At 33.7% G+C, this 27,570-nt stretch overlaps 3 protein-coding genes across 5 annotated transcripts; 2 read left to right on the top strand and 1 right to left on the bottom strand.

Moving 5' to 3' along the window:
* The first annotated feature begins 16 nt into the window (after positions 1 to 16).
* Positions 17 to 20,873, top strand: LOC148629345 (uncharacterized). Of its 3 annotated transcripts, none has more exons than XM_088548746.1 (5): positions 17 to 314; positions 8,845 to 9,045; positions 14,089 to 14,370; positions 18,146 to 18,349; positions 19,764 to 20,873. In XM_088548746.1, the coding sequence occupies exons 1-5, from the start codon at positions 275 to 277 to the stop codon at positions 19,826 to 19,828; spliced, it is 792 nt and encodes a 263-aa protein (XP_088404872.1). In that variant the 5' UTR covers positions 17 to 274; the 3' UTR covers positions 19,829 to 20,873. The 3 variants fall into 3 exon arrangements, with proteins under 3 accessions (XP_088404872.1, XP_088404862.1, XP_088404881.1); XM_088548736.1 differs by lacking the exon at positions 17 to 314 and adding an exon at positions 4,293 to 4,509; XM_088548755.1 differs by lacking the exon at positions 17 to 314 and adding an exon at positions 4,753 to 4,879.
* LOC148629346 (serine/threonine-protein kinase mos-like) lies at positions 2,981 to 4,722 on the top strand. Its single transcript, XM_088548705.1, has one exon. The coding sequence runs from the start codon at positions 2,981 to 2,983 to the stop codon at positions 4,049 to 4,051; it is 1,071 nt and encodes a 356-aa protein (XP_088404831.1). The 3' UTR covers positions 4,052 to 4,722.
* Positions 20,537 to 27,570, bottom strand: LOC148629344 (ladderlectin-like). The gene is made up of 5 exons (XM_088548768.1): positions 27,433 to 27,570; positions 25,825 to 25,913; positions 25,143 to 25,233; positions 21,921 to 22,143; positions 20,537 to 20,611 (listed from the first exon to the last, which is right to left on the bottom strand). Exons 1-5 carry the CDS (start codon positions 27,479 to 27,481, stop codon positions 20,578 to 20,580), a joined length of 486 nt encoding a protein of 161 aa, XP_088404894.1. The 5' UTR covers positions 27,482 to 27,570; the 3' UTR covers positions 20,537 to 20,577.

The following is a 27,570-nucleotide window of genomic DNA, read 5'->3' as shown; positions in this document are numbered from 1 at the left end:
AAATAGTTTCCATTTCTCTATGATTACTTTCCAATTTTAGTGATTTAAGGGTTTGATGTTTTTTTTCCTGTAAAATGATAAAATTTTATACATCAATTTTCGGCGTTTGTACATTTAGTCAAATAGTTTGTCCTTTGCTTTCCAGCCATCTGCATATCTGGCGGTATTGCCGTATATGTCAGAGCAGATAAGGGGTTCCGATCCCACTGAGGGAGCGACCAAATTGCAGTCTCGCATCGATTCCACTTAACAGACCTGATTATAATGGAATACTATGGAATACAGAGACCTTTACATACATACAGAAACCACAGGTACTTGGGGTTGGGATTTTTTTTTTTTTTTTGTGAAAAAAGAAAAAAATGTAAAATCATGTGTTTTAAAGACAAATACTGCACTTATACTATCCATATGAAGTTTTCTGATATATAGATAGTGTAAGTGCAATATGGGCTGTTATAACACATGATTTTGTAATTTTTTTCTTTAAAAAAAAATAAATAAAAAAAATAAAAATAAATCTCCACCCTAAGTTCATGTGACAAAAACAAATATTTTGATATATGTATATACATGAGTATTATTTATTCTGGCAAACCTGTGTTGTACAAAGGTATACAGAAACTATATTATTTTACTTTTTATTATTTGCATGATTGTTGAGGAATTGTTAGGCAACAATAGTTATAAAGGAATATTAAAAAGACAATGAAGTATTCGAGAGATTTTCTATCCTATTAAACTGACACTGTTTTTTTAAGTTTCGATTGCTTTGATTCATTATTGCTTTGAATTTTATGATATTGCACTTCAACAGCGACAGTGTGATGAATTTCTTAACTGTCTCAATCCAGTTAAAATCTGTTATGGAGAGTAGTGTAACCAAAGATTTATTTTTAATTAGATTGGTTCTGTCTTTATGTAAGGATCTGCATTCCATTTTATAGGGATATTTGTCCCTGATTGCATTTCTTCATAATGGACATATTCTTGGTATATTATTCAATCTGCAGTTTTTCGGGTCTTTGTGGTTCATTATTCTGAACAGGGAGTACACATTGTAATATAAACTCCACGTTCTGAATTAAATAAACGTAATCATGTCTTTGTTTAATAGTACATTAAAATAACTTCAAACTTAACGGATTCTTTATATAAACGATAATTATCCTGCTTGGTCAGGTCTGCTGAAATTGGTCTTCTGATATTTGTTTAATCACATCCTTGATGTTGTCCATAGATATGAAAGCCCACACTTATCTAAAATTATGCTTACACATTAGAATACAACATCTGATAGGTCGTTTTCTTTCTCAATTTATAAGTTTTGTCCAGTATGACACTATCCTTGATTTTATTTCAGCTTCTAGGTACTCCTACAACGTAATAGGTTGAAATTAGGATGGTACAAAGTCAGAAAATAGCTTGCCATACAACATCTAGCATTGTTGTAGTACTTCTATAGGTTACCAATGACTTATGTATTTACTACAGTGAAACTTGCAGGGACGGATCCAGGATTTGAGTTTCGGGATGGGGCGTTAATTGAATTAAATGCCGTGCAAAGCAATGTAAAAACTATTAGGGATGAAACTTGTGATGAAAAATTAAGATTTCATGCAAACATTTTTTTTTTCTTACCGATGTATAGGGGGCGTACGCCCGCCAAGCCCGTCCTTGGATCCGCGCCTGACTTGATGCAACTGGTCACTGTTGGCTTGCTGTCCTAGCTGCTTTTGACTCAGTATACAGTATCGTTCAGGGAAGTCCTAGCTCGGTGAACTTGAAACTGATGGGGACTCATCTGAATTAAGTCCATCGTGCATGGATTCTTCTAGCTGTGATGTTACTACGTACAGTGATGGTTGAGTCGCTGCTATTACCTGCCTCAGGTTCCTCAAAAAATAAGTTCTAGTGGTTCCTCGTCTCATCCGACCTTCTTAGTTGCGTCGTGATAAGTGTAGATTGTAGTGTTCTAGTCCTTGGTTTATGGAAAGGTCCTTTAGATACTGGTGGTTGGACCGATCACGCAAGTCACCAACTGGTAACAACAAGGAGTTAAATATATTCTTGGTAACAATAAACAGGATTTCTCACGCCTCTAGTGCGGATGAGACCGAATAAGTTCACAGAAGCGCTTCGATAGATGTATTTGAAGGGATAGAGAATGATGAGCAGCAAGAGGACCGTCTTGTAGATTCATCAACTACTTCGTCACAGGAAATACCGAGACGATCTACAAAAGAAAGAAAGCAACCTTCATGGATCAGCGTCCACCCCAACTCTTGTTGGTGAGTGGTTCCAAAAAGTCCAGCGTATTACTTCACTTGCAAACTTTTCGACAATATTCAAACAGGAACAGGGAAAGCTTCAATTAACAGGGTGTACAAATTGTATTTTTTGTCTTAGTGAAGTGGTCCGAAAATGGGTGCAAATACATTATTTATCATTTTTTGTCAATTTTACACATGAAAATGACAAATTTTCCAATAAAAAAGTGGGATGCCAACCCGCTGCACCCCAGGACCCACCATTGATTAATAACCTAAATAATAAACCATGCAAACCTATCAAATGCAAAAAAAAAAAGATTTTAAATAATTTCCAGAGTGTGTTGAGATGTTATTATTTTTTTATAATAAAGGTGCAGATTAACTCGAATAATTAATCCATGTCTTGTTCTATCATCTAATAGCTCACGGCGCTTATAGCACGTTATTGACTTTCCATAATCATAGTTTACAAATTTAAAATAGTCCAAACCATGTTAATTAATTACCAAACCGCCAAATTGTCTGGAGGTACTAATAACAACAATAATTATTCAGTAATCATTGAAAAAAAAATACAATTAAAACTACTCAATTGAAGTTCTACTTCTTACTTTCAAATCATGACCTTTAACCCAAACGTGAACTGTTTTTATTGTCGCTTTGAACAAGTTAGTTCGTTAGATTGAGTTTGATGAGAAATATGCAAAATGCAGATTAAAAGTGTATATAATAGAAAATGTGATGTAAGAAAGAGGAGAGGATCTTTCAGTGGCTCTAATGGACAAAAACAAAGCCAGTGTTTAGTGAAAAAGTACATTGCGTTACGCCAAAGAATTGCTAAAGTTGCCAAGAGGATTGTTATGCCTGTAATGGTCAAATCAGAGAAAAGGGATGAGTTCAAACGACCCATTTGCAAGGCACATTCAAGGAGAAGACAAGTTTCGTCATTAAATAAAGACGACGTGGAATTAGGGCCGTATCTTGGTTCTGGAGGGTTTGGTGCTGTATATGTTGGAAAATATAAGAACAATAAAGTAGCTGTGAAAGTTCTGCACAGGGTATCGAAAAATCCTGCTGCTCAATTGGAGAGTTTCAAGGCAGAACTGAATACTATTGGGTTTGAACATCGGCACATTGTAAAAACTATTACTGCTACATCTTTGGATTCTTTTGATAAAGGTGCTTGGATAGTTATGGAGTATGCTGGTGATAAGACTCTACAGGCCCTCATTGATGATGAAACCGTGTCATTTGGACCTATGAAGAGGTTAAGATTTTCTTTACAAATATCCAGTGCTTTGAAATATGCTCATGGGAACAAAATTTGTCATTTAGACTTAAAACCTGCTAACATTTTGATATCTTCAGATGGTAAAACATGCAAGCTTGCAGACTTTGGATGTTCGCAAAAAGTAGAAATTGACACTGGAATTGTGAGTCCTACTCAAAGATCTTTGTTGACTGGCACATTCGCTTACAGAGCTCCAGAACTTTTAAAAGGAGAAGCTCCCTCTATGAGAGCAGACATTTACTCTTTAGGTGTGACAATGTGGCAGATGTTAGCCAGAACGGCTCCGTATGGGAACGAAAACCAACATGTGGTTATCTTTGGAGTAGTTTCATTTGGGCACAGGCCAAAACACCCCGAGATTGAACTTGATCCATTTGAAGAATGCTACAAAGATCTCTATTCGCAATGTTGGTCAGCATCCTCTTTAGACAGACCAACTTCTGGTGAGCTTGTAGACTTGCTGAAGTTGTGGAGAAGTTACATTTAAACACAAAGCAACATGGGCGCATGTACTGAATGCATGTTCAATATGTTTCAAGAATTACGATTTATCTGTAAAAATGTTAATTCATATCTGTAGAAATGTAGATATTATTGTAAAAATGTAAAATAGAAAAGATGTTTACTAATTACTGAACACGGTTTTACTGGTTGTGATGTTTATATGTAAAGTGTAGAGCTTCTATTTTACAATTGTTTGAAATTGTACAGCTTTTACAATTGTTGAAATTTTGAACTGTTATTTTACATTTGTTATTATCATTCTTATTTCCTAAATAATCGATTTTTATATATTGCATATTTTTAACCGTCATTACGGGGCTGTTAGACTCATTTTATCTTTTAATTGTTCCCGCGGATTATTCCCGGAACCTACTATGAGTTTTCTTTGTCACAGTGACAAAAAAAAAAAAAAATCCTACACAAAAATGGAAAAAGATTCAGGTATAAATGATAAAGCTAGAAATTAACATGCACTTGCTCTACTTTGGTAAATATTAAACTCTCAGTGTAAGTGCGTTGAAAACATTGATGTGGAATGAAATCGTCTTAATTACTGAAATAACTTTGGAAGAGAAATATTAAAACGTTGTCTCTGTCATGTCTGTGCCTTTGTCTTTGTTTAGAAATATTAATTAAATATTCGATCACAAGTCATCTTTAGTTTTTTTATTTAGGTTTGAATTCAATTCAAACATCAATTCCGAACTGTTTGAAATGGGTTGACTTGAAGGAGCTGATAAGAACTTTTACTCACCAATATTCAGGCGCGGATCCAAGGACTGGCGTACCGGGCATACGCCCCTCTAAATCAGTAAGAAAAAAATATTCACCTTAAGTTTCACCCCTTAATATTTTCTGTCTTGCTTTGCACGGCATTTAATTCAATATACGCACCATCTAAACTCAAATCCGGGATCCGCCCCTGATATTGATAGTATACTAGTTCTATAACATAAAACACACATGTTTTTGTTTATCTTTCAAGTTTACGTTGGATATTTTCAGTTTTTGTTTATATTCAAAATGCATTTTTTGTTTATAATCGAAATGTATTTTGGCTATAAACGAAAAAATGAAAATATCCAATGAAAACATGAAAGATAAACATAGAATGCAAGGTGTTATGTTATAGTACTAGGTACGTTTACGTGCATCTATTTCATGTACATTCAGTACTCACAAGATGTTTTATTGAGACTTGAGTACAATCTAAACAACCACAAACATATTGTGGTTATATTATGTTATAGGACTGTCATCAGTTTTCCTTGTTGCCCATGTTGCCTTCCATAGATATTTGGTTCTCATGCAGTAGTATTATACAATGTATGTACTTGTTAATGTTCACTTTAAGTATCCAAGTTTGTGTTGAATTTTGGGGTTATGGCCCGAACCCTTTTGGAATAAGAGGCCTTGAAGGGGCCAAAACAAGCATTTCATAAAACTATATACATGTAAATCCAGTGAAAGCATATATGTTTATGATATACATGAACATGTAGTTCCACAATATTCTATACCATTAAGGTCATACTGGGATTGATTTTAGGAATTATACCTGGTTCATTTAGGAGTTAGGGGCCAAAAATAGGATCAGAAACAAGCATTTTCCTGAAACCTGGACAATAAGTTGACTGAGCTAAGGGAACTTTGAAATTGTAACACTACATGTAGGTATATGTTCCATACACCAAAGGAAAGCTTGGATTGGTTTTGGACATTGTGATTTGAACCCAGTTAGGAATTTGTTACAAAAAAGATGCCAACAACAAGTATTTCCATGATGTATATCCAGGGTTCGACATTAACTGTTGCCCGATTGCCCGGGGCAAGTAAATCGCCGGTCTGGGCAAGTAAAAACGACATCAAAGTTGCCCGACTTGGCAAGTGAAAAAAATATGTGCCCAAATTACATTATTTCTGATCATCGCAGCTCTAAAACATCGAAAATTACTTCTGTATAGTTCGCTGTTCTTCCCGACCTTGCTGACCTAGATTATCATTGGATAGTTTTCTGATTTTCCCTTTGCCAAAAATAGATCGTATGATATTAATGTCGACCAATCGAATGCGTCCAATTGTACATCTATTTTCGTTATCCAATTGAACATCGCGATTTATTTATGGAATTTCTTACTTTGGAAAACTGTAAGAAATCTGTATCAAAAACTTCGAAAATGTGAGAGAAAAAGAGAAATAAAATTCTATTGAAGATAGTTATTGTTGTCCATTTGTTAAACTAAAGATGTGAAATAAAAACTCCTCATATGAATACTTGTAATTTCTTTGCTTCTTGTTTTACCCCTTATTCCCGCAAAAAATATGACGGCTTTTCGATTTATTTGGCTTGCAATTAATCAGTTCTCCCCAAGTGTCGAGGGAGTAAGCATGGCCAAGCACTATATAGTGACACAAAGTTCTGGGCAAGTATTTCAATATTTCGGGCAAGTGAATCACATATGTCACTTGCCCGACTGGACAAGTGAATATAAAAGTTAACGTCGAACCCTGATATCTGATAACTTGTGTATAAGAAAATGGATCTTTTTGAAATTGTACCACACAATGCCATACCCTTATAGAAAAATTTTGATTGATTTTTGAGATTTCAGCAGGAGGACAAGAGAAAACCACTGAAAATAGGAGATTCTATCCTCATATGGTTGCCATCTTACAACTTAAATTTAAGTCAATTCCAAATACAATTGTACAATGTATGTAATGGTGATAAAACTACATACATAGGCAAACAAATAACAGTCAACCGAGTCCTCTAAAGTAAAGCTCAAATAGCTTGATTAAATAATACAGCTTAACAGATAAAACTGGTCTTGTTTCTGGCTCCATTATGTTCATTAGAATTTTACATGAATTAAACTGCATTATTAAAGAAAAACAATGTCCACCCAAGACTTCTTATACCATTTAGAGAAAATTCAGTGAGAAAATATCCCTATCTTAAGATATTTAGGTACTACATTTTACTACTTGTTGCATGTCAAAATTAAAAAAAAATGTGGTTAGCCTTGGTTGTTTTGCGACAGGGTGTTAAACTTAAGTGTCAGAGGTGGTGGGGGTCAATTCCAAAGCAAGTCATACTAAGACTTTTAAAGTAGAAGTCACTATTTATCCCATTGGTATACAGCATTTGTGAGTTAGGGTGATGATGGTTATTCTGAAGTTTAAATCATTGGTTTGAATGTGGTGATATTCCTTACTGCTGTGTGTTGTATTTGTATGCTAGCATGTTAAAGACCTTGCTGAAAGTTTTGGTCTAGTATAAAGCAGGGTCAGCTTGATTGGTCAAATGTTCTTGTTCTCTCAAATATATAAAATATCTGCCATTGAACATTAACCTCAATAAATCAAGTAATCATAACAGAGAATATGATATAAGGGGTAAATATACAATTTAGTGATTACCTCTGTTGTATGTAATAGCTGTGTTGTTACACATGTGAGGTGAAATTTTTCATTTGCATCGCTCACCCTATTTTGAAAAAAAAAATTCAGTCTTGAGAATTTCTCCCAAGTAACAGACAAGAGGTTATAGAAGTTTTTATGTTAACTCAGCTTTTATTTGAAACAAACTGATTGAACTGGTGTTTATACCGTCGTAAAATCATTGTGGTTGTAGAATGGTATCTTGCTCTTGTCGTTGTCATTGGTGTTGTTATCATCAACCAAAGTCTGTAGACAATTTGATTTCCTGACAATAACTTGAGTATAAGTGTGCGGATCTTTATGAAATAGTACCAAAAAGTGCCATATCATAAAAGGAAGGCAGGGATTGTGGGGAGTGTCACTTTTTAGGAATTGGGCACCAAAAAGGGGCCAGTAACAACAAGCATTTTCATAATATTGGGAGAATAACTTGATTGTAGGTAAATGGATCTCTATGAAATAATACCACAAGGTGCCATACCACAAAAGGAAGACTTGCATGGATTCAATGGCTTAGGATTAAGTTTCCAAAACAAGCATTTTCATCATAACCGGACAATAACTTGACTATAAAAATGACCGGATCTCTGTGAATTTGTACCACACTGTGCCATATCTCCAAAGGAAGGCTAGGATTCAATTTTAGGTATCCTAACTGGAACCTTATTAGATTCAAGGGCCAAAAAGTTTCCACTTTGATTCTGGTCAAATTCTTATCCTATGTCAAATATTTAATTGTTGTGAAAATTCAGATCTGTATCAAGTGGTGCGTCTGTTCTTACTGCCACTGTTCATTTTATTTTTATCTGAAACATGAATGTTTTTAATTAATATTGTAGAGCAAAACCAGTAAAACACTATAGAACATTAATGTTGCAGTTCAGTTATTGACTTGTTTGTTGGGGTTTAACGCCTGAGCAGCAATATTTCAACTATATTCAGGCGACAATTCAGTTATTGACTTGATTGTTTGTTGGGGTTTAACGCCTGAGCAGCAATATTTCAGCTATATTCAGGCGACAATTCAGTTTTTGACTTGTTTGTTTGTTGGGGTTTAACGCCTGAGCAGCAATATTTCAGCTATATTCAGGCGACAATTCAGTTATGGACTTGTTTGTTTGTTGGGGTTTAACGCCTGAGCAGCAATATTTCAGCTATATTCAGGCGACAAAGCAGTTATTGACTTGTTTTACAGTACTCCCTTGTTTACATGTACTCACTGAATTAGATATCTGGATCTTTCACTAAGGTCTTGAATAAGGAATAACATTTTTTATTGGAATTAAATATGTCATTTCTTATTATGATTACAATGTGTGTTTCTTATTGAAGTTTTTAAGCAGAATGTATGGAATATTATGTATGGGAGAGAAGAGCCATCAGAACACTCATCAGAGAGTGAAGAAGTAGAGGAAAAGATAACAGCTCTGAAACCTGAAGTGAAAACATACAGTGTACTTCCTCCACCAGCTGATTATGTTCTTCCAGATTGTGCTGAACTAAAATGTGAAAGTGAAGCATCAGAATCAGAAGGTAATTAGCATAGCAGACATGGATCCAAAGATTTTGGAATGGGGGTCCAGGCTATTATTGTCTTATTTTTGCCAAAAATTTACATGTATTGGTAATTAAAAATATTTTCTAACATAAGAGTGGTTCCTGAAGTCTGAATTGTAATTGTGAAAATAGATAATGCATATTGAATGTGTATTTCTAGATAAAAATAGGATTAAGTAGAACATGTTTGAGATTTGCTGACTATCTAAAGAATTTCACTATTTTTGTTTTTTTTTTTTTAACAAAGTAAGTTCTGTCACTGGTTTATGCCTGGCATTTCTTTACCATTTCTGAATCAACACAAAAGTATAGACAAATGTAATTCATTTTATTATCATTCAATGTCTGTTTTAAAACCAGTAAATATGTTCCTGGCAATTGTTCAGCTCAATAATGTTCTATTATTTCTACAAAATGAAATTGAGATCTAGTCTTCAAATCAATTGAAGATTTGAGGGACTCCTTTTTGGCGTTGAAAGATGTTGAGTAGTAAAATAGCATTTAGGGAATTTAGTTCTTGCAGTGATGTGTCAAGAAACATTAAATGTGTGAAGAATGTCCCATTGAACACACTTATTTGTTGAAAACCAGTCATTAATATTTTATGATGAATAAACCAGAAGTGAAGAGGAGTGATTTTAACCAAGTAAAATTGGTGGGAAAATTTTAGTTTTGCCAGATCTTATGTTGTTAAAAGCTGAAATTGATTTTAATTACTGTGTAGGATAAATACTCATTTAAAATAGTTTTGATGGTTTGTGCAAATTAACTTTTGGACTGGTTTAAAAAATTAGAAAAAGGTGAAAAGGAACAAAATTTGTATATGTGTGTGAAGTTGGATACTGTTTAACTATTGGTTACAGTATATACTTCAGTGATCAGTAGTAAAAATTGACATTTAGTATCTACAGTTCGGAAAAAAAAATAAACAGTTTTAAATGAAGTGGGAAACACAAATGTATGATTATAGTTTTATTTTACATCATGTAAACTTTGAAAGTTTTTTCATGCTACAGTTTTCACTAGGATCAAAAACCTCTAACAGCACTTTGATTAGAGACTAGCTTTTTCTGTCGTTAAACTTAATTAAGATATGTTATAATCATGATAAGAAGTTTGGGTTTAACTGATTCACTTTCCTGATTGGTGGTTTATACAGTCATGATTATCCTTGCGGATCTCGCACAGCCACCCCTAGGCAGGATTGTGTTAGTAGATGTCTGTTAGTAGTTGGAGGTAGCGAAGCCCAATCTTAAGGATACTCGACCGAAGAACTCAGTCTGAGTATGTCCTTCTAGCAGCTGGGCTGCTCTGTTGGCGCTCTGGCCTACTCCCAAACTCAGCGTGGGTCCGAGAGTGTTTCCCCACTCTAACTGTTTGGGAGTACGTCAACGTGAAGAGTGCTGATTAACTTGCATATTTGAATGTACTTATAGTACCTACCTCCTTAATGTTTGTACATAAAACATTTTGCATGCAGTTCTAATAAAATTAAGATGTGGGGTCAAATTCAGTGGAAAAATGGTAAATTCAACATATATTTTACAAATAGCTTCTGGACTTCTAGATTGCTATCTAAACAAATGTTCAAATAGACAATTTTATACATTGTACATGGAGGTTAGTAAGGTTAATAATCTAGCTGAATCCTGACCCTTTTTGTTGAGAAATTTCTCTTCCTGAATTAAAGAACAATTTATTATGAAAGTGCTTTAAAAGCCTTCATAAATATATTGATACTAGACCTATCCTGGTTCTACATTAAAAAATGTACTGATGCTGGACCAGTCCTATTTTTTGTCCCCCGCAATGCATGGCGAAGGGACATGAAAATACCGGTGTCTGTCTGTCCGCGTTTTCCACACTTTTTTCTGTTATGCTTTTACCAAATAAGTTTGTTTTTGATATGTGGCCTTATTATGAAGAGTTACAGATTAAGTTTGACTTTGGTTACAGTTGAATGATTTTTACAGAAGTTATGGCCCTTGGACAGAAAATTTCAGTGAATTTACAGTTTTCAGCACTTTTTTTTGTAATGCTTTCACCAATTGATTATACATTTTGTTTGTAGTCTTACTATGAGAAGTTACAGATTAAGTTCGACTTTGGTTACGGTTGATTGATTTTTATGGAAGGTATGGCCTTTGGACTTCAGTGAATTTGAAGTTTTCTGCACTTTTTTTCTCACAGGGAGACATTGGAACACTGTTCTTTTATTCCATAGAAAGATGTGCTGCTATATGACCAACCCTGGTTCTCCAAAAAAGTATTGTATTGATACTGGACATCCTGTTTCTCCATTAAAAATGTACTGAACAATCCTGGTTTCATAAAAAATGTACTGATACTTGGCCAATCCTAATTCTCCATTAAAAAATGTACTGATACTGGATTAATCCTGGTTCTCTATAAAAATGTACTGATATTGGATCAATCCTGGTTCTCCATTAAAAAATGCATTGATACTGGACCTATCCTGATTTTCCATAAAAATGCACTGATACTGGACCAACCCTGGTTCTCCAATAAAAATGCGCTGATATAGGGCCAACCCTTGTTATTCCATTAATAAGGTACTGATACTGGACCAATTCTTTTTTTTACATAAAAAATGTACTGATACTGGACCAGTGCTGTTTCTCCATAAATAATGTACTGACACTGGACCAATCGTGGTTCTCCATTAAAAAATACAATGATACTGGACCTATCCTGATTTTCCATAAAAATGCACTGATACTGGACCAACCCTGGTTCTCCAATAAAAATGTACTGATACTGGACCAATCCTTGTTTTCCTTAAAATAATGCACTAATACTGGACCATTCCTTCTTCTCCATTAAAATGTACTGATACTGGACCAATTCTGGTTTTCCATGAAAAATGTATTGATACGGGATCAATCCTGGTTCTCCATAAGAAAATGTATTGATACTGGAACAATTCTAGTTTAAAACCAAAAATGTACTTATACTTGACCTATCCTGGTTCTCCATAAAAAAATATGTACTGATATTGGACCAGTCCTGGTTTTCCATAAAAAATGCACTGATTCTGGACCATCAAGGTTATCCATAAAAAAGAATGTTCTGATGCTGGACCAATCCTGGATCTCCATTAAAAATGTACTGATACTGGACCAATCCTGGTTCTCCATAAAAATATTTTTTTTATTTTTTTTTTTATAATTTCATTGTTTTTGAAAGTTTCTACAAATATTAATACTAATACAAAGACAGTTTCTCACACATCCTTTCATTCTGGAAAAAGTTGCAAATGTTAATAGCACAATATGTATATAGATTGTCCAAGCATGAGCATTTCAGAGAGAAAAAAAGACAATCAGTGTGAGCGTCAAAAGTGTTTAAGAACTGAGGGAAAGAGAAAGTTTTATTCCAGGACTAGGTCTTTGAATTTGTGCCATCTTTTGTTAAAAGAAGTAATATTACCTTTTGCCAAATATGAGTAACACTCTTGCTTATAACAATTATAGATTTCAGCCTTGAGATAAGGTAGAAAAAGATGTTCATCTCGACATCTTTGTTTATATATATAAAATTTAAAAGTAAGCATTAAAAGGTTTTCTATATAAGTGTTATTACTATTACCAATTTTTCCAAATAAACATTCAATGTTGGAAAAGTTGAGCAAAACAGAAGTTTTGTTATATATCCACCTCTCAAAGCTGTGTACAAAATCAGAAACAACATCACATTCATAAAATAAATGAACAGTAGTTTCCTTCTTGACCTTACAGTAGGAGCACATGGGGTCTGGTCTTTTTCCAGTTTTGTGTAAAAGTTTATTTGTTGCTAAAATTCTGTGGACAAGTCTGAATTGGAACCACCTTAATTTGGTGTCCTTTGTTGTGTTTAAAGTACATTTATGCACCAATTTCTGGTTTATTTCTCCTGGAATATTTAGTTTTGCAACCCACTTCTCTTTATTTTTTAGGAAACTTTAAATTTTTTATAAATCTTTGATAAAACATGTTTGCACCTTTTAGATGTACAATAAATTGTTCCATTTCAATTGGAATTAACGGATATTTTGGGATGTCTGATTTTGAAAGTGTTCTTAATATTTCCCATTTTCCAAGTATTGAATCTCTTAAACCATAGTAAACTGTAATGGCAGGGTAGATACCATACATATTGCAAAATGCTTGGTACTGAAAAAAATTCCCATTTTCATTAAACAGGTCACTAATATAAAATATTCCTGCTTCATACTATTGAAAAAGACGGTCTTTTAATCGATTTTAATTTTCGAGTTCCTCCATATGGAGCATCTTAGAATATTATTTGAAGTAAATGAATCTTGACTTTGTTAGTATTCGGCAAGTGCTGTGAAGACTTGTTTCCAGAAGTTGTTTTTTGTCATTAGACCAATCTAGTTCTCCATAAAAATGTATTGATACTGGACATATCCTTGTTTCATAAAAAATGTACTGATACTCAACCATAACCTGGTTCTCCATTAAAAAAATGTACTGATACTGGACCAATGCTGTTTCTCCTGTAAAGATGTACTGATACTGTACCAATCCTGGTTCTCCATCCTGCCCTGTGGTATGAGGATTGCCTTGTCATTTATTTAAGAGCATTGGGTGGCCTTGGGCTGACATTTTTATCCCAGTGGGTTTGTTGTCTCTTTGTCATACTCTATTCCTATTCTTGTTATATCATATATCAATTTTATAACAGCTTGGTGCACTGTTATTGTCTATATCATTGTTTTCCATTGGTCTTATGTACCATTGTTTGGGTCACAAAATTGATGTTCACTTTTTGTCCTATGCCATTTATCAGAAAGAAAGAAGCCTTACACAAAGACACAATTTTAACATACCTATTCATACTAGTCTATGTTAAGGAGGTGTATTCCAGAGCAAAAATGCTTGATGAATGATAATATGCTTAAATTGTGTTTGAAATTGTGAATTCTTATTTAGTTAAGCTATTTATAGATTTTGTTGTTTCAACTAACATAAATCATTACAACTGCTTCGGTTTCAGGTGAAGAAGAGCCTGCAAAGAAAAGACGGAGAAAAAAGAGAAAATCTGATGGCACTGTAAATGACATAGAACTTCAATATGATGATAAACCTGTTACAATACTTACTAAAAACCAAAAGAGAAAACTAAAAAAGAAAAGACAGAAGGAAAAAAAGAAGTCTGAAGCTGTTGTATTTACATTTGTGCCACAAGAAACCAGTACAAACAGTAGTGATGTTGAAAAAAAGACTTGTGATTTGATAAACTTTTTTGATTCTATATGGGATGTGTTTCAGATTCAAGGTAAATTTATTTATTTTTCATGAAGAATCAGTGAAGAAAAGAATGACTATTTTCTAAAAATGAATAAATTTGTTTTAAGGAGACCTGGACAGGATGGACTATAAGAATTAATGTCTTCACACAGTTTTTTTTGTAAACCTATCAATGGATTTCCATTCTAAAACTTTCAGTTGAGTTGAAATAGGATTCATATAAAGGCAGTCTATGGATTTCTGATTTATAAAATGTGTTGATGGTGGTGATCCAGTTTACAAAATGACCTTAATAACTATTTTAAGAACTTTGCATAAAGCATGTAAAGTACATATTTACTTTTTTTTTCACAACCATTTACACCATAGATATAAGAAAAAAAATCAACCATTTTTTTTCAGGTCTTACTAACCACTTCTAAACTTTCCAATACTTTACATGTTAAAATAGGAATTATCAAAGTTTCACTCTGAATTCCCAGGGCAAATGATGTACTTAAGGTGCAAACCATTACAGGCTTTCAAATTCAATACTTTGATATGGTGACCGTCAAAGTTTATTCACAAAAAATTACTTGAATAATACTGAAAATCCATATTTTCAACTCACCTGGCCAGAGGCCAAGTGAGCTATTGCCTTCACTTGGGGTCTGTCATCATTGTCTGTCATTGTTAACAACTTTTCAAAACTCTTCTCCTCTGACACTACTTAACCAAGAAGAAACAAACTTGTTATGAATGTTCCTTGGGGGTATCCTGCATAGAACTGTAATGGGGATTTTTGATCCGTCGAAAAATATGGCCTTTGTTACTAAAAATAGAACATAGGGGTCAGACATAACTTTTTCGCATATATCTCAAAAACTGTTAGGTTTTGCCAAATTCTGACGCGGTTTATAGTGTTCAGTACGATGAGATCTACTTTTTGAGAAATTTTTGTTGTAATCTGTTAAGCCATGTCAGAGTTACTGCCCTTTTTTGACATTTTTTAGCTATTTTTAAAGTGTTTTCTCTCAATAATCTTTTCCTCCGACCTTACTGGACCAATTAGAACCAAACTTGGTATGAATGTTCCTTGGTTTATTCTGCATAGAACTGATATGGGGATTTTTGATCTGTACAAAAACTTGGCTGCCGTTATTAAAAAAAGAATGTAGGGGTCAGACAGAAGTTTTTCACATATATCTCCAAAACCATTAGGTTAAACCAAATTTTGAAACAGATAAAAGTGTTCAGTATGATGAAATCTATCTATTGACATTTTCATTGTAATATGTTAAGCCATGTTGGAGTTATTGCCCTTTTTTTGACATTTTTTTTCTTTATATATATGTTTTTTTCTTCCAAAAATCTTCTTTTATGACATTACTTGACCATTTAGAATCAAATTGGTATGTACATGTATGTTCCTTGGTTTATTCTGTATAGAACTGTTGTGGGAATTTTTGAACTGTCAAAAAACATGCTGCTGTTACTAAAAATAGAACATAGGGGTCAAACAAAAGTTTTTCACATATTCCTCCAAAACAATTAGGTTTAGCCAAATTCTGGCACCATAATAATGTTCAGCATGATGAGATCTATCTGTGGTCAAATTATCATTTTAATCTGTCATGCCATGTTGGAGTTATTGCCCCTTTTTTGACGTTTTATCCCGTTTTTAAATGTTATTTCATTCAAAAATCTTTTCCTCTGAAGCTACCAGTCCAATTAGATCCAAACTTACTCTGAATATTCCTTAGGGTGTTATGGATAGATCTGATGTAGGGATTTTTGATCCATCAAAAACATGGCTGCTGTTACTAAAAATAGAACAAAGGTTTTCTCATACTTCTCCAAAACCGTTAGTTTTAGCCAAATTCTTTCCACTGCCAAAATGATCCTTATTATAAGGCCTACAAAAGTTTGCAGGGATCAAAGTTGTCAGACCATTCCTTGTTAAATTTATTGCCTGTGAAAGGTAAAAATGATGTTTTTTTAAACAGTTTTCTGCCAAGATCTCGGAAACAGTGATAGATAGAAAGAAACTTTCAATTGCTGAAATGATCCATATGATAAGGCTTACAAAAGTCTGCATTGGATGAAAGTTGTTTGACAACTCTTTGTTAGAGTTGTTGCTCTTGAAAAGCAAAAAAATGATGTTGTAGCAGTTTTCAATGTACATATTTAAAACTATAATGATAGAAAGAAACTTTTAATTGGTGAAATGATCCTTATGATCATGTAAGTCCTACCTAAGTCTTCCTTAGTAAAAATTGTTAGACATCTCCTTGTTAGGTTTATTGCACCTGAAAGGCAAAAATTTAACCAAGTGAGTGATTCAGGAAGCCTCTTGTTACCTTTTCTGGTATCTGACAGCATGGTGTCAAATTATTCAATTATGTTAACACTATTCATTCACTTTTGCAATAATTAACAAGTATGATTTTAAAGTACACATTCTCATCTTCATTTTGGCTACGTTTGATCAACATTTACACAGAGTATACACTTATAGTTAGTAGATCTAGGTTCAGTATGTTTTTGGGACAAGAAGGTTGGCTGGGAGGTGGCATGTAAGACCTTAGCTTGAATAGCTTCTTACAGGAGTAATTGGCTTTGCAAGACTAAAATTGGAGAAAATTCATTATTTTGGCTTTTATTCGAAAAGGTTAAAGAAATCTCTCAATAGGTGAATTATCTAGTCTTATTGGCTTTAAACTCAAAACAAACATATGTTGACAAATTGTAACAAGAAACTCCTTTGAACAGTGAACATCCATCACTTGGTCAAATGTTATCAAATGTAAATTTTTCACACTCCACAATTATTTTTTTCTGTTTGTAAATATTTATATTATGAACCCCTTTTTTACCCACCAATGAAAAATTAACCATAATGCACATATGATAATCTGGAATTATTTTTTATGGAAAGCATTCAGGTGTAAATGGAGTGAATGAATTATGGGTAATTTAACCACTAGATTCTGATTATTCTGGTTAATTTTTTGACTGTCTAAAATTATAACCATAAAAAGTAGAAAAACTTTCAATTGATAAAATGATCTTAAGGACCAGATTACTTTTGTTACTTGCATTCTGGACAAAAAAGTTATTGGAATACCATATGGCAGGAAATTTTAGCAAGCATAAAATTACCTGCTATACAGTATTTGTTTAAAAAGAATTATAGAGAAATAATTGGAGCTTCTGAATGGACAAGATCATTCCAAAATAATGCAAAATGTGTTCAGATATTCAAATACTCACAGTTGCCAAGCAATGCTTATACATAATTAAAGTTTTTTAAGAAACATTTGTTCAATATAAGAAAATTTATGAGTTTATGGTAAAATTCTTATGAGTTTAAATTAATACCTCCACCAATTTGACCAATTATTGGTACTGTAAACCTATCAATGCTAAGGGTTTCTGATGTTCATGGATTCTGTCAAGCGAACATATTTGAGGGTATCAGTTGTTACAGTTTTTATATAGTTAGCAGTTTATTGTGTTAAATCACAGATAATATTTTTCATGTTTATTTATCCATTGTGAAAGAAGCGAAAATAAGTGCACCTTGAAAATGAATACATTTACAGTAATTTGTTTCTTTTCGAACATGTATTTATATGAAAACTTCTGTTACACATTTGTTCTTTGAAGTTTATAGTATAATGGTAATTTTAAAGGATTGGTAGAACCAATGATAAATATTATAACATTTAATGTACAATGAGGACATTTTCAGATTGATGAAGCCACTTTTGTCTCTAATGATTAATGACAGTAGTAATTCATAAAGCTTTTATTCCTCACAGAAAAGAAGACATCAGAAGCAAAAAGAAGAATCTTCACAGATCTTAATAAATCATTGAAGTCTTTAGGTCCTCATAATAAAGATCATATTGAAATACTTGAAAGGCTTCACAAAATTAAAAGATTGATGTTACTAGGTGATAGCAATGCAGCTGGAGAATTGATCACCGATCTGAAACACAACGCAAACATATCCATACAAGAAGGTATGATGTTGATATTCAACACTTATTCATTAGTCTGGACAACACTATTATAATACTGTTGGTATCATTTACTTTTAAGTCAGTTATGCAACTGATTGGTACATCAAAGAAACGTCAGTTAAAGCTCATTAAAAACATTCACCAGATGTTTAAAAAAATATTGATCATGATGGGGACAGAATAATTGTAATACACACTGCAATCTAGTGACAAATCTATAAACGTCTTGTTTAATTCGTACATTGATACCTTTCAATAGTTGGTAGCCAACTTGATACTTACATGTTCTATTGGAAAAGAGCTCAATGCATATGGGTCGAGGTCACTTCCTGCAAAAATATGTTTTCAACTTCTGTAACTTTGACATACTGACCTCAGAATCTAAAGGATTCTTACTCAAAAACTCAAACATTCCTTCATGCAAGTATCATTCAAATGTATCTAGGCTAATGTTATGTGATGGAAGTTACCTCTTCTGTATGTTTTAACAGAAGCTTGGATATCATATGTAGATTTATTTGACAGTAATAACTGTCAGAGGACTCTGAAAGGGAGATAATCTAACTTATGGGTTTTACATGTTAAGGTCTCATTACCACTTCCATGTTAAATGTCTACCCCTCTATATAGTACCAAAAACCCTCTGGATCTAGATATATGCATAGAAAATGCATAATCTGTGCGTATCAAAAGTAGTCAATACAAAGTTGAGAATGTGTACTTTAAAATCATATTTCTTATTTAATACAAAAGTTCACGTATTTTGTTTATGTAAGTGAGTAATTTGCCTCAATTCTGTCATTAAATTGCAATGGTAAAAATTTGGATTTTCAAGATTATTTATTCAAATTAACTTTGTGAAGACTTTTATCATCATATCAAAGTATAACGACATGGAAAGTCTTATTTTCTAAGCTTTACAATGGTATGCAACTTTAATACATCATTTATCCTGCGAATTCACAGTGAAACTTTGAAAAGTACTTTTCTAACATGTAAACTAATAGAAAAGTTTTAAGTGGTTAATGGTGCATAAAACCCTTGTGAGCACAACTCCTTCTAAACTGCACAATGGATTTGAATGACATTTTATAGAAAGCTTGAGTTCCATATATTGATGTGCATGAAAGAATATAACTGTTGGAAGATTCTAAATGGAGATAATTCAACTCAAGAGTTTTACATGTTACAGCCTTAAAAAATAATAGTTCAGGACTGCATTTAATGCAAAAGATTCACTTGGGAGCTAGGGAAAAGTAAAAAAAGTCCTTTGTAAACTTCTGATTAACCTGATCTCAAAGATCTCCTGCAAGAGAAGACAAGTCCAAGACATGTTTCTTTATCAATTTTTTTTAATCCATTCTTACCTGTTGCTGTTCTTTTACTGTATGAAATAATACATTTCATATTTCAGAAGAATGCAATCTCATGGTTAGCCTGTTCGAATACTGGATGAATGATATTTATGGTATTGGGTGAATCAAGGAAAAGTCACCTTAGGCAATATAAAACCAGATACTTAAAAAATTGTCATTCCTCTCAAGTACGAAGTAGGGTTTTTATGTGGGAGTAGTTACTATTTCTAGTGTTAATAGTATTTACACAGTTTAGTATTTCAATTATTGTGCAGGAGAAAAAGTTCAATGATGCATTGTCAGACAAATGTTATTATCTTCAATGCTACAGGGACAACTTGGATTCATAAATAACAGACTTTTTATAAAACTGTAGTGTTGTAACAGTTGTTGTAACCAACAAATAACTTTAAATTAAAAATGCTTGGATGTAGAAATTGTCAGGTCTTAACTTTTTTTTTCTAAAGACTTGGAACCCTCTTATAAAACTCCATGTGAAACCTCATTACTTATTGTATTCAGTTGAGAGAGAACATAATGTCTGGTTATCACTTTATATAGTAGAATAGTGCTGGTTTATAGTTTCAATTCTCTGCACTTTACCAGATTCGTATGTTGATAGTGTTATACAGTTGTGATGTACATAAAATCCATAATGAATTCTTTGTGAAATTTACTTCATTAAAACATTATAGGACTTCCATTTGAAAATTATGTAAAATTCATGAGAAGGTTCATTAGATATGATGTTTATGAACTCTGCAATTTGATTTCAAAACTACAAGATCTTGGTCTAGTTTCCTTATTGATGTCGCTACATATTAAAAATATACATAGTCAAAATATTTTATTGAAATGTTAACTTGTAAATTTTCAACCAATAACCTCTTCACCAGTAGTAGCAAATCTGTAATGAAATTAAACTCTATTTTACATATGATTGAAAACTACTTGACTATAGATGAGGGCAAATAAAATTATACCTCTGTTTCCTGTTACCCGACCGACTCATGCTTTGTCACCCTTGCTTTCAGTGCGACAGCATCCAGACGTACAGTTGTGCAATTATTGATGTATGCATTCATGAACCTAAGTTGGCTATTTTACGTTTCTGGTGAATAAAACCATCTTTATAAAGTATTTGCATCACAATAAATTGTAGCTCTAAATGTCTTATTTTTTATTCGCCCACAATAACTCAAAATTTCAGAAATGCTGCCACAAATTTTTATGAAACTTTGGTAAATTGTTTCTTTTGACTGATGTGTACTTTTTGATTTTATGAATTTATGATTTTTATTTCCGAGTTTTTGGGACTTTATACCAAATTGGGGGACTTTCTGTTTTCAGAATATAATTCAAAAACAGCAATGTCCATTCACAAATTGTTTATAGTGATGTAAACTCCCATTCGATTTTTGTAAATTTCCGATTTTTCTTTAAAAAGGGTGATTTTGTCGTTTTCGAACTTTACCTTAAAAATTAACAAATGTTTGTACCCATTTCTATGAAATTTGGAAAATATCTAATATTATTGTTGTATGTTCCTTTTCAATTGATTTAAATTTCTGATTTTGTGTTTTCAAGTTATGGGCCTTTATTAATAAAAAGGTCCTCCGCTGTATCAAGTCTGAATGTTGTGCCCATATATGCCCCAACTTTTCAGTGTTTGACATTTGTGGGTGTATCTATCTGCGTTCTGTAATGCATTTTATTGTACTAATGCCTTAACATAATTATTATTGCTGTCAGGAACTTGTTACAGCCGATCGCGAGTACATTTAATGTATCACTAATGGTACATTGTATTATCATATTTTAAGGTGATTAACATATTTGACTGTAGTGTAGCAGGGGCGGATCCAGACATATTTAATATGAGGGGTGCCAGCCGGGGTTCTTCAGAAAAAGGGAGGGGGATGCCATTTTTTTTGTTAATTATACACATGAAAATGACTAATTTTCCAATAAAAGGGGATGCCAACCCCTGCACCTCTTCTGGATCTGCCACTGGTGTATGGTATATGTTTACTTATGATGAACTTACCTTCTAATGGTTTCTCGATTATTTATTGTCATTGAGTTAGCATTTTCGAATTAGATGATGCTTCAGAAATACTGCCTTTTAGAGAATATATTATCAATAATGACACTTCGTGTACGAACTAAGCGTATTATAAATGCCAATTCATTTTTGTCCTGCTTTATTTACTCACGCTGCTTTACAAAGTGGTTCGAGTTTAGTTTCACATGTAGCATCATCCCACAGAAACTTGTTCCCCTTTTCCATGGCAGCACAATGCTGACCGTGATCATTATTTGGCTCACCAGGAGCAAATTTTGAGTAGGCGAATGGTGCCATGGAATCTGCCCAAATCCACGTTCCTTCGTTGAGCATGTCCGTACCTGCCAACCACACTTCACTTGATCGGATTGAGCCTGTTTTGGTCAAAAAGAAAATTCTAAATATTTTTTTTATTTCAAATTTCAGCCTTAATATAAAAGACGATATTATAGGGTTGTAAATGAGTAGTCTTTGAAATACTATGATATGAGACTAGCTTTCGCGTAGATGTTGACTAGTAGCAATAAAAACCAGCAAAAACAAACGCAAAACAAATAACCTCATATTCTTCTTTAAGGAAGGCTGTCCCTGAGTTCGCTAAAATTGCCCAATGGTTGTGCTCTCTAATCTTAAGACATTTTTTAGCTCAGCTGGCCGTAGGCCATATGAGCTATTGCCATCACTTGTCGTCCGTCGTCATCGTCGTCGTTAACAATTTCTTTTAACGAATCTCTGCGTAATATCCTTTCTGAAGGTCCCAAGTACCGTGAACCACGCTTCATAAATTGGAATTACAACTTTAAAGTTCTTATGCATGCCGTCGAGGACTGTGCAAGAAAATGGATAAAACGAGAAGGAGAAGACATTGATTCTCTGTCGAGTAAGTAAAGACCGCGAGGTCTTTAATTTTGAAACGAATGAAAGTTTTAAGTACGTCTAAGAGTGCCAAAGCTACATCAGTTTTCAAAGACCCCGATGTAGCAAAAACATTGTCTACTATACATGACAAATATGTTGTCGTACCAGCAGACAAGCCCAAAACAACATTGTTTTTGTCTGCAAAACGTTTTACATCAAATGTTTATTATCAGAAGTAGACGTAGAAAATAATAGCAGTGATAATACCTATACTACTACCACACTCTCCGAAGAAGAGATTGTGGAAAACCATAAATCTGTGCTATCCTCTTTTGGTCTTTCTACTAAGGACGATGATTGTGATTTACCGTCTATGTACTGGATTCCTAAACTCCACAAGAATCCATACAAACAATGTTTCATAGCTGGATCTGCAAAATGTACCACCAAACCTCTTTCAATACTTTTAACTTCTATACCCACAACTGTCAGAGAGGGTCTGCAGTCCTGCCACAACACTTGTTACTCTCGTAGTGATATTAATTCCATGTGGATCCTGAAAAATTCGAAAGATCTTTTGGAGACAATCAGTTCAAGACTATTATCTGAATATAATAGCATTAAAATCTATGATTTTTCAACACTGTATACTTCTATTCTCCAGTTAAACTTATACCCAGTTAAAATCCCGACTTAAAAACATTATACATCGTTGTTTTTCCCCAAAAGATGGTACACCTAGATACAAATATACAATTCTTGGTAGAGATTCCTCATACTTTGTAAGAAATAATTCCAAATCATCTTCCAAATATACAGAGGAAGATGTTTACAAAATGCTGGAATTTTAATCGACCACATATTTGTCCAGTGTGGTGGACGTGTTTTTCAACAAACGGTCGGCGTTCCAATGGGAACAAATTGTGCTTATTTACTTGCTGACCTTTTCCTTCACTCTTATGAGACTGACTTTATAGCTGATTTGATCCGAAAGAAAGAATATCGTTTGGCTAGATCCTTTAATCTCAGTTTCCGCTATATAGATGACGTATTATCTTTAAACAATCCTAATTTCGGGGATTTGATTTGTCATTACAGAAGTTTTATGATCGTCATCATTAACTCGTGGATCGTTATGGTGTATCCATCTGCACCATGAAAACTGATTTATTCAACGGGTCATAGTTTTCCTTTCCTCGTTTGTCTACCCCGGACTTGGCTTTTTATGAGCAACTCGGCGGATGTTTCTAGAAAAGCAGAGGACGCTTACCCTACCGGTGCACCTGTTCCATGCTCCCAGTTTTTAGTGGAGTCCGAGTTGCTCATTTGCTCTTGTTACTTTGTATGTATGATTTTAGTTACTTTATGTTCTTATTGTGTATGTCTGTTTTCCATGTCTGGTCTTGGTCCCTGGATTGCATTCTTTTGATTACCGCTATAACCTTGGTTCCCTTGATTACTCTTTCAAACATCTTCTCCCCTGAAACTACTGAATAGATTTGCATGAAACTTATAATGACTGTTTCTTAAAGTATCCTGCACAAAATGACCGTTTGGATCTTGATCGGTTGAAAAACATGGCCGCCATGACTAAAAATAGAACATAGGGGTCAGACAGCAGATTTTTGCAAAACCGTTAGGTTTAGCCAAATTGTGACATTGGGTAAAAGTATTCAGCATGATGAGATCTATCTGTGGTCAAATTTTTTGTGAAAATCTGTTGACCCATGTTGGAGTTATTGCCCTTTTTGGACGTTTTTTGCTGTTTTCGATGTTATTACTTTCAAAAATCTTCTCCTCAGAAACTGCTATACAGAATTAAATGAAAGTTGGTATTTTTGTTTTTTAAGGTATCCATAACAAAATGACCTTTTGGATTTATGATCGATATAAAAACATGGCCGCCTTTACTAAAATAGAACATAGGGGTTCTACAGTAGTTTTTGCATATATCTCCAAAACCGTTAGGTTTGGCCAATATCTTTGAATTGCTGAAATATCCTTATTATAAGACCTACACAAACTTCTAGGGATCAAAGTTGTCAGACGACTCCATGTAAGGGTTATTGCGCTTGGGAGGTGAAAAATGACTTCTTTTTTTTTTACAGTTTTCAGCCTATATCTTGAAAACTATGATAGATAGAATGAAACTCAATTGCTGAAATGATTCTTATTTTAAGGCCTACAAAAGTCTCCAGTGATCAAAGTTGTCACACGATTCCATATAAGAGTTACTGCCCTTGAAAGGCAATCAATTACGTTTTTTGCAGTTTTCAGTCAATATCTTGAAAATTATAATAGAATGAAACTTTCAATTGATGAAATGATCCTCATGATAAGTCCTACCCAAGTCTTCATGGAGTCAAAATTGTCGGACAATTTCTTGCTAGAGACATTGCCCTTGAAAAGCAAAGATTCAGGCTCGTGGGATCCTCTTGTTTTTGTTGCCATTTGACTTCAAAATAGGATTTTGTACAGTTTGGATATTAAATACAATGTGCACAGCGACACCTACCTTTCATCCTATCCAACATTCCAGCTATAAACTGGAATTCAGCATCGCTGTCAATCCATGCTAACTTGGCTTTAAAAGCTTCACACAGTCGCTGGAATAATCAACACATTTACCATTCTAGTTGCTCAGTTTAGACAATTTTAGAATTTGTAAAACACTACCCTTCATTAACGGTGTTGTTTAAAGATAGATCGATTGGAAATAGTGGGTATGAAAATCTGAAATAAAGGAACGAAAACATGCCAGGAAACATAGTGTCTGAGACTTAATGGGCCTGGACCCCCAAATTCCCCACTGGTTCCCTAATATAGCCTCCTATCTCATTCCTGAACTGAAGACCAACACATGTAATTAAACTGACATGAGATGGACAGTTAGGACTACTCCGTTTAGTATTTTTTGCCTGTTTTTTTTTCTTTTTGTACCTACTTGGTTATAATTGAGTATTCAACAGAACAATCAAACGAACAAAATCACAGTCTTGAAACGTAAATAAAGCGTACATGTCGGCTTTGATATACGGAGTTAAATTTTGACTTAGTACAGGCGGTGTTGCCATGGATGTTCGAGAAGACAAAAATGCGACATAAATGCCGAGCTCGTGGTAAAACAATGATCAAATGGAGTTCCCGTGATCTATTTCTTATACGACTTTCATTTGGTACTATTTGGTTGTAATTACCAATGCCTCTGGCCAGGACACCTGCACTGGTAAAACATGATAACAGAAATCTAAATTCCTCGTGAAACCTAAAGGACAGTCACAATATGCTGAAATTGAAAAAAAAGAGGATAATAAATTAAAAATTAAACTATTCTATACCAGAAATCGGTTCAGCAATTTATCCATATTTCAATAACTGTCCGTTCTTTTTAATTTCTTTTACCTTCAATTCTATTATTTATTCAATAAAAGAGCCCGCATAGTGCAGAATCTAAACACTGATTAATATAAATTGTGTAGTTCTCGGGGCTGGATTTGGCTTCCTATTTAGAGTTGCTTGCTTATGAATATATGTACTTATTGTAGTTAAATTGTTTAGGATCTCCATCTTTCTATGTATTTGATGTCAATTCTGCTATATAGTGAGAAGGTTAATTGTTGACCCCCCCCCCCCAAAAAAAAAAAAAAAACAAAAAACAAAAAAACCAAACAAACAAACAAAAAACAGGCATATACCTAAATTTATCACATGTATACTTATATGCTGTTAGTAACATTTTCTCATAGTATTTCCACAATCCATGAAAATTATTATGTTGTCCCAGCTGATAAATTACCAAATACTATCGTCTTAATCTGTTAATGTCATTTACATTTATATTAACATTTCGATGTAACGTGGAATTAGAATTGTATACACAAGACAGTCCATTACAACTGTAGTTACAACGATTTTGAAGAAAGAAATCTCAGAGCTCTTTCTTGAACGAGGGAATATACAAACAAGTACTATCTTTAAAAAAAGATGGCCGACGCAGTAAAATTTTCTTCATTTTATTTTCTGAGTTTCTAATTTCTTTCGAAAAAATAACACATGGCACGCAATTACAAATTTTCGATATAGGTTTTTCGAACGCCACAAAGTTATCAATATTTGGCCAATCGGTAAACAGAAGTGCAATCAGGTGATTTACGTTTCCATAGAAGATCGTCCTTAAGGTCAAAGGGTAAAAAGCGAAACTATACCGACTGCGTCGAAAAAAAATGATGTCATTCCAAAAGTTCCACAGTCGTAATCATGACCTGATTGACGTCCTTAGTGTCAGTTTTTCAATATGACCAACCGTACCTCCATCTGTCTTAGATGTTCTTATTTCACTGGGCTTGGCATTCAACAAACATCATATTGAGTGCCTTGCGCGAGAACCACTACTCACCTTACCCTCCGGAACACCTGTTAGGCGGAGTTCATACTTCTCGTTTTTCTTTGCGTACTTTTTGGTTCTTGAGGTGTACGATTACCTGTTCGTATGTTGTCCTTTAGATGATCCTGACATTGATTTGTAGATGGGTTTTCCCCTTGTTTCTGCCTTCGTTATTCCAACTTAGATATACGATATGTCTTTCCCGTAATGGGAGCTAAAAGTACCAGAACTCTTTATCTCGTACCACATCTCGCATATTTAAACCTTTAACAAAGAATCAAAACACAATGAAAAAGTTGTACCTATAGTTATTCCTTATAGTATTGGTGAGCCGGCGTGTGATGCGTGGACGGATGGACGGAAATTTCATTATTTATAAGTTCGTCAAAGACAAACGTTAACAAAAAGAACATTTACCTACCTGATCCTAAAACGTATAAAACCAGCAGAAGGGATAGAGACTTTGACATCGTTTCTCTTTATTTTATCTTTGACCCACCATAGATAAGATTATTATAATTGACGTGACTAGGATAGTTGTTGGTTATTACGAATTATT

The sequence above is a fragment of the Perna viridis genome, chromosome 1 (genome assembly GCF_037379345.1).
Source record: "Perna viridis isolate PV_CMFRI_1.1 ecotype Kerala chromosome 1, ASM3737934v1, whole genome shotgun sequence".
Lineage (NCBI taxonomy): Eukaryota > Metazoa > Mollusca > Bivalvia > Mytilida > Mytilidae > Perna > Perna viridis.
Note: the sequence above shows the minus strand (reverse complement) of the source record. Positions and strands in the feature narration are given on the sequence as shown.